We start from the raw sequence: 12,364 nt of genomic DNA, 5'->3' as shown, positions 1-12,364 counted from the left end.
CTCCTTTGATGCTTTATTGGGATGACTTGGCACATGATTATACCATGTTATGACTATAACCAGTCAACTAAAGACTCTATGATCATTTAGTTTTTGACTTGTAATATCAATTTATGCTTTGATTGATAATGTTTTGTCGCTATGCATGATTATGGCCATTATTGCTCTCTTAGTTGGTCGCTCCCTGTTGTGACCTCACCTAAAAAAGTGAGAGTCTCGGTACAATAGTGCTAGTCCCAGATCGAACTGCTAGCACACACAGGTTAAGATGTAATACCAAGTAGCAAAGGTCTTCATTACAACGTAAGATCCAGCAGAAATAAAATAGTTCGATCCAAGTTGCATAGCTCTCAGGCTAGCACAAATTCAGAGTTTAACGCAGCAAGAAATCTTATAGGATGGAGCCATCTTCCTTCATGAAGCCACATGCAGACATATTGGGCAAATACTCGTGAACCTAAACAAACATCTTCAGCTAGATAAGTAACCTGCAACATAAAACGTTACAACCCAAATGTCAATACATTTGGAATTGTATTGGCAAGATGACACTATGGTGGACTCAAATAGCAACCTAACACATACGTGATCTTGAGTGCTTGATTCCAAGTGAAGAATTCAAGATATGTCTCTAAGTCGGTGTCATGATAGTCTCATAAGTTGAGTTATGGTTGACTAAGATTTAGAGCATGCAAGCAAATGAAGAATTCTCTATACACCTCAAGATAGTATGATAGAGCATGAGAAGATACAAGGTTGACCAATACAAAGAGTGAAGAATAGATTCAAGTTTGGTCAACACATGAAGCATGAAGAATGTACCACGAGAAGTCATGTGGTATGGTAAGCCGTGTCAATTATGCTTTATGAACTAACCCATCATATATGTGCCCTTGTGTTGTCTATATGGGTTAGGTACCTTTCCATGGGCATGCATCAAAAGTGAGATCTCATATAGCCCATGAGAGGATGACGGCAAATGGTGATCGTCATCAAGGTTGAGTTGGGAAAGTTCAAGTTGAGCATCTCGGGAGGATCATATGCTTGAAGCTTGCCGTCCATTTGATGATAATGGACATGTGAAGATGTACATCAATGGAGCTTTCCCATCATAGTATATGGGGGAGCATTTGTGAGTCTTCACGAAGTAACGATGATCAAGTAAGGCATTCTGGCTTGAGTGGAGCTTGAAGAGCTATCATCAAGATCAAGCAGGATGCGCAAGGCAAATGTATGGCCTTGCTAGGTTTTCCTTTTACCGGTCTCAAGGTGGTTGTTGGGAGACCGGGTTATAGGATAGATAGCCGCACTATCAAGAGGGGCTTTCGGTTGGGTAACTTGATCGCATCATCTTAGGGAGCTCAATCCTTTGCATACTTTACATATCCATATTGCTTCTTGCTGTTTCTCTGTGAGAGGTTCTTGAGCTTGTTGCTAGCTTTACAATAAGCCCAAGTTCATCGAAAACGGAATCCGCATGCATCTTCTATTGCGTTTTCGAGTTTGGACGTCTTCACCGTTTCTTGACGGTGGGAGTCTCCCTCTCTAAAAACATCTAAAAATATCCTGTGAGGAGTCTCCATATTTTACACTGTGATCTAAATACACAACTGGTTGGCGTACCTGTACCAAGCTGCTTCTGCGCATTGCGGATGCATGCAGCCTCCACCTACACCTCTTGTATGGGCATTTAACTGTGAACCTACCTGGCTCACTTTTAATAACCTCATAATTATTCTTAGAGAGAAGGCAATATGTAGTAATTGCATTACGGCAGTCCATCATCGTTTGAAATACGGTGCCTGCTGCAAGCTGAGGATCCTCCCTGTTCCACTCAATTGTTGGCAAGTCATCACCTTCGTAATCAGCTAAAACGAGGCTGTCATTGTTCTCATTCCTCTCTTCATCATCAGTGTCATCAAATCTGGCACCAAAAGCAATATCTTCCATGTATTGATCCTCCATTTTCCTGCTTACTGCATCGATCTACCAATTCAGGAAACATCAACTCATCCTCATCATCTTCAGGAGACTGATCCCCAATCTCTGCATCGTCCACCACATCGACCACAGGAACGATCTGGCTACCACTAGCACTGGGGACAGATGGTGCTGCTGTGGACCTTCTAGCACACACAGGTTAAGATGTAATACCAGATCGAACTGCTAGCACACACAGGTTAAGATGTAATACCAAGTAGCAAAGGTCTTCATTACAACGTAAGATCCAGCAGAAATAAAATAGTTTGATCCAAGTTGCATAGCTCTCGGGCTAGCACAAATTCAGAGTTTAACGCAGTAAGAAATCTTAAAGCATGGAGCCATCTTCCTTCATGAAGCCACATGCAGACATGTTGGGCAAAGACTCGTGAACCTAAACAAACATCTTCAGCTAGATAAGTAACCTGCAACATAAAACGTTACAACCCAAAGGTCAATACATTTCTATTGCGTTTTCGAGTTTGGACGTCTTCACCGTTTCTTGACAGTGGGAGACTCCCTCTCTAAAAACATCTAAAAATATCCTGTGATGAGTCTCCATATTTCACCTCCACGAGGCTCCACCCATGTATCTATTTAATATTTTCATTATGAACTGATGATACATGCTTTATTACACATGCGCAAGAATATTCTTGATGAAAAAAATCTGCTCATTGCACGACATAAGACTTTGCATGATTATCACATTACCGGACTACACGACGTAAGATTGACTCGCATAGCCTCATGTTTCCATAGAATAAATATGAGCAAAGCCTAACAAGACCGTAAAAAATGAAGGAATTATTCATCAAAAAAATTTAGTGAAGTACATGACATGTCGTAAAAAAACATATTATAATGATTCCACTACACGATGTTTTGATGATTCATTTCCATCCTACTAAGCAATACAATGCTGAAGGCCACCTCATCGGCACCTTGTTGGGGCTAGCATGACATTATTTCTAGAAATCTGCCTAGGCAACTCGGCATCCTAGGGCCTCCGAAGGGGTGATTTGATCATGTTCATTCGTCGAGCGTTGTACAGCAATTTTCCACTCCCGCAATCTACCCTGGCCGTTGGATGATGTCAAACCTTTTTTCACCTCAGCTGCTCTTGCGTCGATGACAGGTGGTGACGACTTCGTGCGGGGCCAGTTCGTCAAGCGCAGGGACGGCCGTTGGGTGTCGTGGCGTTCTTGGCTCTCCTTCCGTCCCGAAATTACCATTGCGGGCGAGCAGGCGAGACGTGGAGACGTGCGTGTACAGGGGTGTGGACTTTGGTGCCCAATCTCCATCTCTCCTTCTCGTGCGAGCCGCCTCTTCTCCAGCCCATGGCCAACCTCTCTTCCCCACCACCTCCTCGTGCTCCTCTTCACTCGCTTTCGAGTCCCCGCGTTCCTCTGCCATGGTCGGCCCTCCACCCGCCCTAGGTTTGCAGCCGCCGGGAGGGCGACGTGCGGCGGTCCCAGGCGCTCAGGAGGAGCCCTTGATCTGCGGAGACCTGCGCGGAGGAGAGCCGCATCTCCCTCGTTCGTATCCTCGACGGCGGGTCCCTTGAGGTAGGTTGCTTCCTCCTCTTCTTTCTTGCGTCGCCTCCTTTTCTCCCCACAGGAACTGTAGGCGAGGAAGGCTGGTCCGTGTCATCCATGGAGATAGCGCCATGGTCCCTAACGAGCCTCCCCTGCCATAGCACAACATGACCGTCTCCCTCCTCCCACTTGAGCTCCGGTCTGATTCTATCATCTTGATTGATTTCTATTTTCCAGCTAGGGTTTGGGTATACACAAGAGTCGTACAAATGGCGGTAACAGGCAGCATTTGTGTTCATATTGTCCACAGTTGGTGCAAATAGGTACGTTCACCTTACTTCTCACTCCGTTTATATCCTCTCATCAGGCTGCAGGCTGGAGCTTGGCATGAGTTCTTTTGATGGCATGGTGAGGTGAGAAAGTTTCGTTTCTTGTTTTTTTTTTTTGTTTCTATACACTATATACATGTTCAGGTCTTGATTGTTCTATACTGGCCATGACAATCCATGGTATCTTATTTTCCCTGCATGGTCATATTTTTGGTTCAACTGATTTATACAGCATAGTGCTGACTTGCTATGGGAAAGACTCATATTGTATTCCACAAGTTATCTCCGATAGCAAATACAGTATTAAACAAATATTGAAAATGAGTGGCTTTATAATTTCGAAAGCTAGATTCAGGTTGGAATGCAATCTGTTGTTTTATTAGGGTCTCTGCCTAGAGTCCATGTCCTTATGTTGTAGTGGGACTATGTGGTACCGTGAAAGTGTTGAATTAGTGGATTTTGTACAAGAATTTTTATGACTTCTGTGTTATTATTTTCACAGTATGGGGAAACAATTTTTTCTGCATGATAAAGAGCTTACATTGATTAAATTTTCAGTTGAACATTATTGCTGAATGTTGATAGAATGTTATTGCTATATCCATGATTCAGATATCAAGTATTTATCAAGTCTCATTAGCTAAATAAAAGGAAATATGTGCATCCAAAATATAAGGAACCCATACCACATCACTTGAACATAACGATGGAATTAGTGAAAAAAGGAAGCTTAGCAGAGTAGTTGATACCTACGCAAATGGGCACACAGTACATGATTCTCTTTTCTTGCAAAATCGTAGATGCTGTGAAGTTTCATGTGCGAGAAAAGTCAGGATGCAAGCATTTTATTTCTTCTGAAGTCCAGTTAAACTATGATATATAACATCACCACTAACCTATTAGGTGCATACATGTGACTTTATCTTCTTAATTATATGTGGACCTGTGTATTGCACAAGTTATGCTTTTCAAATCCTTCGATGTTCTCGCTTTTATCACCAAAGCGTCTCCTATCTTTACTTACATGAGTCTGGCTTTTGGATGCAGATAAACATTGTCGTGCAGTATCAAGCCTTCCTCTTTTAGTAGAGCTACCATGAAATAATTATGAGTTTGCAGCTATCGTTCATGGTAGTGTAAGCATTGTAGGAATGGAGTAGTACATACAATGGAGATAGCTTTCAAACATATGTTGTATAAAAATTCTGAAATATTACCTCGTGACCTTATATTTGCATGTCATCTTGCCAATCCATGTAGAAAAATATTTATATGTTGTTAGGGCAGGAATGAAAGTCCTTTCTCTGGGCTCTTTGGGAAACATATATATGAAAAATGAAAGTTATAGTTTGTCGGTTATAAGTTTCTGGTATCTCATCTTTCATATATAGATTGACCAAATGAGTTAATTTTTTTATTCTACTATATGGCAGTCATTGTTCAGGCCGACCTGTATAGTTAGCTCAGCCCATACTTTAAAATGGGTGGTGGCCTTCAGGTCACAATATTTCCTTTTGCTTCAAGTGTTATCTCACCATTGGGGTTCAGAACTTGTTATTTTTTCCTTCTGTTTTTCCACGATAGAGCTAGCTTTAGCTGAGAGTGCAGTTATGATCAAGTAAATTAGAGCACAGTGTACTAATTTAGCCAGTAGTTCTTTGCTCTGTTTTCCAACCATGTTCCGGTGGAGATTACTCTACTTGAAGAATAGAAGTATACTCCTGCAGTGGGCAGTAAAGCATAGCGGACAGCGTAAGCACTGAAAGTTGAGCTAAAGAAAAATAACGGAGGTTGCAGTCTGTCAAACAACAATAGAAGAACTTTCAAGATATGCTTCCAATATCTTTACATAGGTTTGCTGCCAATGATGCATTAGTGGATGGGCTAAATGTAGGTATTGTTGCCTCAGCATACCTGCCTGCTCAGCCTGGATTGGACTATTAGAGAACTACCAATGCTCTGTATGTCCATTTTGTTACCTGCTATTACATTTATGATTTGTATAGCATTGGCTATTGTTGTGTGATCATGCAAGTCATATCTACCATTTATTGCACGTTCGCCAGTATTCAACATTTAACTGACTCTTTTTGTCAATTATTTTAACATTTCTGCATTTTTTTTGCCAGCTCTTCTGTCTCCACTTCTAAGAATCTCTTGTGAGCCAAAATCATATAGATACATCCAAAAAAAAAATTAAAGACATCCTTTTGTGGAGAGAGGTAGTACTCTGTAGTACTGCTCATTGCCTGCGCAAGAACGAAATAATCCAGGGAAAGATGACATGACTACTCTGAAAATGCAAAATGTTAAAAGGTGCCTGTCTAACGATTTCAGATACCCAAATTTTTAGAGCAAAAATTGATTAAAAAAAAAACGTGTGGCCACCCAATCCATTGGATCCGCGACTGAAATCCAATTCCACTATTTATGTAGCAACAAATAATCATTAGACAACTTGACTGGCCAATCAAATCCACAAACATTATACAATAATTATTGTAATGTTCTGACAACTCCAAACGACCCGATGCTGCTAGAAGACCAAACAAACTAAATGATCAGCATGGTAAAAGCAACACAAGTGAAAGTGCAGAAGCCGGCACCGGGTGAGTGGGGTGGTTGGCAATGCGGACTGCTAAATCTCCTCCGTCGTGTTGGTGTCTGAGTCATATCCATCCTCATCAACATCAATATCCTCAAGACCTGCACATACATAATGCCCAAATATTTAGTGAGCAAAGAAGTACCCAGACAAAAAAAAGAACTGTTCTTTTGCACTTCATTTAGCCCAAAAGCATAACCAATTAGTGAATAAACATTCTCTGCCCAAAATACTGGAATAGAACAGTTGGGAGCTTAGATCTCCTACATACCCCAGGCATCATCTGGTTTGGGACGCGACCTGAACCAATTGAGAACAAGATTACATTCATTAGGCTATGAAACATATAATGAGAAAGGGCTTATTTACAACAAAAGTTTGGGGTTACTAAAGTAACCTATCATACAATGCAAGAAATACCAGTCTACATGGGTGAAAAATAGGCTTACCTCATGATCATGTCAGCTTTGGTATGGAAATCCTCCACGGATTTCGAACGACACACGAAATCAGTTCCCATGAGACGAGACAGGTCATGCCCTTCAAATTATAAAAGAAGATATAATGATGATCAAATTCGAGCCCCAGCGTATCCTTATTTAATAACATAAGGAAACATAAATTTGGGCAGAAACATGAGTACCATGACCCAACAAAATAGTTAAAGAATTTTACATTTTTTTGGCACCCAAGTTGTCAGCCTCTAATTATGCATGTATTTGCTAGTTCAATCAAGATAGATACTCGTTTTGTTCTGAGGAATCAGGACACCATGCGAAATATTAAATATTTTTAACGTTTCAGGATAGAATGAACATATCAATACACACGTTGGTTTCCAGAATGTAAAGCAGCCTGGGGTTTGGAATAGGGTGTGCAGCTAAAAACGGCTATGTGCTTGGAACCTCATAGTACAATGAAAGCCTCATGAGAGAAGACAAGCTTTTGGATATCACTGAAATTCCAATGTTCGTTGTCAATGAAGAGGGATATTGCAGGGAAGATCAGGGTTGGCATGGGAAGCACGGCAATACAGGTAACCTAGAGGAAGTCGACTGCAGAGGCTCGCTACAGTGACCAGCAGCAGCTGGATTCGTGTGAAAGCTTTTGGGAACAACAATGGCTGATTCGGTTGTTTCAAGAAAGAAAACTGAGAGGTAGAACAAGTGGTGTGAGAGAAGAGTGGTGCGGGCTTCTACTTTACAGGTGACATAGGTAATTGATTAGGTTGTTACAATCCGAGCTCTGTACCAGCATAATAGAAACGAGGAGTGTCTTTTGAGTAGGAAAGGATCCTAGTAACGGCATACAACCAAGTATGGCAAACTCCGTGTGAGCGAGCCAGTAAGAAAACATAAAGTGCCACCCGACCAAAGTAACAACAAAGTTATCTAGTCATGCAAGCTCTATGTGCTCCATCAAATAATCATGCATTAAATCAAGTAACTAGAATATATGCTCTATGTGCTCCATCAAAACAACTGTTGCAAACAATTTAACATGTTATTGCCTGACAAGCAAATCCCAAAATCACTAGAGGCGGAATGGGAACGAGATGGTACCAGACGGTTTTGTAAACCCCACCGGCAACCGCCAAGCATGGACCAGGCGGGAGGAGCATATTTTGTGCGGCGGTGCCTGAATGCTGAACTCCTTGCAATCCACCACCTTCTTCTCCATCAGGTCGACGGAGAACATGTGCCTTTCAAGGAAGAAGTAGACCACGCTGGCGTTCATGGGGTGGACGAGTACCACAGCAGGGACGACCTGCGGAGGCAGCCCTTTCTCCCTGTAGCTCCGGTCGTCCCAGATCTTTTCAAAGGGCACATCGAGCCGGTTCGTCCATTTGGCATTTGACGGATCACTGGAGGAGAGCGTCCACGTGCTGACCTGCAGCTTTTCAAGGGAGGTGCCGTGGATCTGAACGTACCGCAGCCTGCCTTTGCTGAGCTTTAAGCAGCGGTGTACATCACCGTAGATGGGGCTCGGGTAGAATGGCAGAGCGTCAGGAACAGACGGGAACATGATTTGGTGAAACTGCGGCTTATCGGCGAAGGGGTCGCAGGCTAGGATACAGTAAGAGAGGTCAAACCACCAGAGGAAGCCTTTGTGGGAGAGGACGCCGTCACCGCACCACTCTCTTTTCACCAGGATGTTGGAGCACTCGGACTCCTTCTCGACCCAACCGCACATGTCCAGCGTGCAGAGGAGCGTGACGCGGCCACACTCTGCAAGGGACAACGGGTTGAGCTCGGCGACCATGAAATACCTGTCACTCCGATCACTGATGAGGCCGACGGAGAAGCGGCACGTCAGGTCGCCGCCGTGAGGGATGATGCCCAGCGTCTTGCGGATCAACGGGTCGCAGAGGTAGTAGGTGAAGCCGATCTTGGAGTAGCCGCAGAGGAGAAGGACGCCGCAGCGGTCGGCGGCTGCGATGTATGGGTAGTTGAAGAAGCCGGTGCGGATGAGAGCGTTATCCGCGACGGTTACGTGGGAGGGGAGCGGGGGTTCGTTGAAGGTAAAGGACATGTTGGTGGATTCCGTTTCCTCCTCCGCCGACACCTTCGGGACGCAGTACAGGATGAACCACTCCTCCGCCGCCGGAGCCATTGCTGAGGAATTCGAGGGATCAGGGTTCCCTGTAATCTGTACTACTTAGAGCAGGTCTAACAGACCCGTAAAAGGGGCAAACCCGTATAATAACCGCCGATTTGAGGGTTTCGGCTCTACCCGGCCGTCTAGCACGCCCCGTAAAAACGGCCCCCGCATCGTTTTTTTCTGTTTTCGAGTACGGGGCGGGTCGTCGCCCCCTACATGTGCGGGGTGGGAGCGGGGATAGTGGGCGAAACCGGTATCGTCCAGTCCACTGCGCGCGAAGGGTTTCGCTGAAGCCAACCGCCGCCGCCGCTGCCCGATCTCCTCCGCCCCGCCCTTCCCGGCCGGATCCGGCCGCCATGGACCGTCCGCAAGAGCCGCCTACCGCCGGCGGTACACCTCCTTCGGGCGCGGTGGTTGATGTCCCCGTCGGAGGTCCGCCGACCGCCGGCGTCGTGTCGGCCATGATCGCCTCCACCATCCCGTCGAAGAGGAAGAGGATCCCGAAGCAATTTTTTGAAGCATCTGCGGCGGCCGCCGATTCACCGGGCGAAGCGCCACCGGCTGCCAAGAAGGCGGGCCGGATGAAGACCAAGGCGGCCGGGCCGAGGGGCGCCGCGCCGGCCAAGGTGCGGACAAAGGCAATCAGCCGCATCGGCCTCGCGCCTCCACCGCCCTCCAAGGTCACGAGCCCTTCTCCGTCCGTTCCGGCCGTTGCGCCGCCCGCGCCGCCGCCACCCACCATCGACGTAGACAAGGTGTTCGATGTTGAGTCCACAACATCCTACTTGGACATGCTCAACGAATCCGCGGTGAATTTGGACGCCGGTATCGGTGCATTCGATGGGGAGTGCAACGTTGAAGGCCGAGCTTGACATGAAGATGATGGCAGCCAAAGAAGCCAAGGCCATGAAGGAGCTCTTGGCCGAGGAGAGGGAAATCATGATGATGCGCACCGGCGGCATGGACGAGGATCAGCTGGCGTGGTGGAACGAGACCAAGGCGGACATCATTGCGAGGAAGAAGGCTGCGCGTCAAGCTCGTGCTCAAGGTGAGTCTCCGGCGAGCGGTGGCGCCGGTGGCGATGGATCCGTTGATGGTCGATCACATTTGGGAACTTCCGTGGCTTGAACATTGCCTATGATCGCGTTGTGATGTTAAAACTATGAATTATGCATCATGTATTTTGGATGTGCTATGTTTGATGTGAAATTGTTGTGCAAATTGCTGTCTAAAACCCTGTTTTGAGGGGCAGGAAACTCGGACGAGCTAGCAGAACCCGTATCCCCACCCCGTAAAACAGAATCTCTGTTTTACGGGGTGGGGATACGGGTTCTGCTAGCTCGTCCGAGTTTTCGGCCGGTGAAAACCGGATACAGGGCCCTCTACTCGCGTTTTACGGGGCGAAAAAATACGGGGCCTGTTAGACATGCTCTTATAAAGGCATGAAGTGCTGTTGGAAAATCAAATCTCCACCGTTCATATGCATCAATCGAACGATTCATATTCATTTGTTCTCCCCTCATCCCCGTGAAAATCACACTCCTATCGACCACCGCCCGCACGCGCGTGATCGCCGCCATCGCATCTCCACTATTGTCATATTTACTTCCCAGATTTCCATCGCTCCCACACCATTGCCAGTTTTCCACGCCCACACGTCTCCAGGCCCCAAACCCTAGCCGCAAGCCGCCGCCTCCTATGCTCGCACGACGCGAAATAAATTATCGGCCTCGGGCGGCTACGACAGAAGGAGTTGAGGGGATACGAGAAGGTGAGACACTCTACCCGCAGTTCCTGACTTCCCCGCGGCCGCTGACTAATCACCTGAGGATGCCGTCAGCCTCTGCTGAACAACCACTGTACAGGAGGAAGGCTAATCCGGCCAAATACGCAGGGAAGGTGCTGCCGGCTTACCCTCGCCACTTCCCTGATCCCATCCTATTCTCCACCTCGATACTCCTCCCGTCCTCCAGCTAGGGATGATTTCTGCATCAGATGTGTGAATCAGTTGCAGACCATGTGTACGTCCTCTTCGATTTAATAGCAGACGTTCTCTGATATTCTTAGCAGTTTATGTACCATGTGTGCATTTAGTATTATTGTTTTCTGAATTTTCGTATGTTCAGATCAGTGCAGAAACACCGGATTATATACTTATGTAGAATACTAAAGTCCCTCTCCTCCTATCTTTGTTTCTATATTCATTCTAAACTGTACAAGGGCAGGGAACTGCTTTGTATCCAAACAGCAATTTAGAAATGTAAGATAAAACTGTTGTCTATAGTCGTTTTATTGGTGCTTTAACATACAAGAGTATTTTATTAACATGGAGAATTTTACAATGCTCCCAAACATACCTTCATACGGCACCCTTTCTCTGATGCACAACATTGTGCATACTGTGGATTGTTAAGAATATGCTGTCAAATTTCGGATGCCATTTTTCAGTGAGGACAGTGTCAAAAATGAAGGATACATATTTATAGATTCTCTGCAATATGCTCTGACAATCAGGGTATATCAATTATTTTAATCAGTTCTTGATGAATTGTTATATTTGATCAATATATACAGGAGTACGAGTATCAGTGCTTGATCAGTTGTTTGGTTCAGTGCTCAATCAGTTGTTTGGTCAAAGTTTGGGCGTAAACTTATTTTCGGTTGGATTATTTGTATTTGAAAGGCCTACCACATGTGGCGGTGGCTTCAGCGGTCTAAGCACCGGCCAGGCCATGATCAGCAGTGGCTGCTCAACTGCATCAGTTTCGGTGTGGCGTAAGGATTATCTTCATCGTCACACTTGTACCAATAGGATTTTCTTAGGATTATCTAATTATCTTGCTCTTTCTTCTTAGCACAATTCTGTTAGAGCCATAAGAAAAAGATTATCAGCAAGTGGGATTTATCCCATGCTCACAAGTTATTGAGTGAATGTGAAAGCAGACTGAAGGCGAAAATATATGTGCTTCAGTGATTCAGTCAAAACATCCAATCGAGCAGTTTAGAATTTGCAGTGCTGCAATTGAAGGGCATCTCACAAGTAAGCTAAATCTTATGCTCCTTTTCCTTCACGTGAGATGCATATTGTTCATATTTTATCTAGCCTTAATCTCTTACTATGAATTTGTTTTATCAAAAGTACCCGTAAAATGTGATTAGTGTAGCATATGTTTTTCATATTCCCATGCACCGTGAAAACTTCCTCTGAAGAAATACAAATAACCATCAAGCAGTTCACTAAAATAAGTAATTACCTAGGGACATTGAACGAACTCGAATATCTGAAGTGGTGTGTTAACACCATATTGATT

General features: G+C 45.0%; 1 protein-coding gene across 1 annotated transcript; it reads right to left on the bottom strand.

Annotated features, from left to right (window-relative positions):
• Positions 1-6,273: 6,273 nt before the first annotated feature.
• LOC127318609 (uncharacterized) lies at positions 6,274-9,100 on the bottom strand. The gene is made up of 4 exons (XM_051349092.2): positions 8,015-9,100; positions 6,902-6,992; positions 6,724-6,752; positions 6,274-6,553 (listed from the first exon to the last, which is right to left on the bottom strand). Exons 1-4 carry the CDS (start codon positions 9,063-9,065, stop codon positions 6,486-6,488), a joined length of 1,239 nt encoding a protein of 412 aa, XP_051205052.1. The 5' UTR covers positions 9,066-9,100; the 3' UTR covers positions 6,274-6,485.
• Between the last annotated feature and the right edge of the window lie 3,264 nt (positions 9,101-12,364).

The sequence above is a fragment of the Lolium perenne genome, chromosome 7, assembly GCF_019359855.2.
Source record: "Lolium perenne isolate Kyuss_39 chromosome 7, Kyuss_2.0, whole genome shotgun sequence".
Lineage (NCBI taxonomy): Eukaryota > Viridiplantae > Streptophyta > Magnoliopsida > Poales > Poaceae > Lolium > Lolium perenne.
This window is presented reverse-complemented; position numbering and strand designations above follow the sequence as displayed.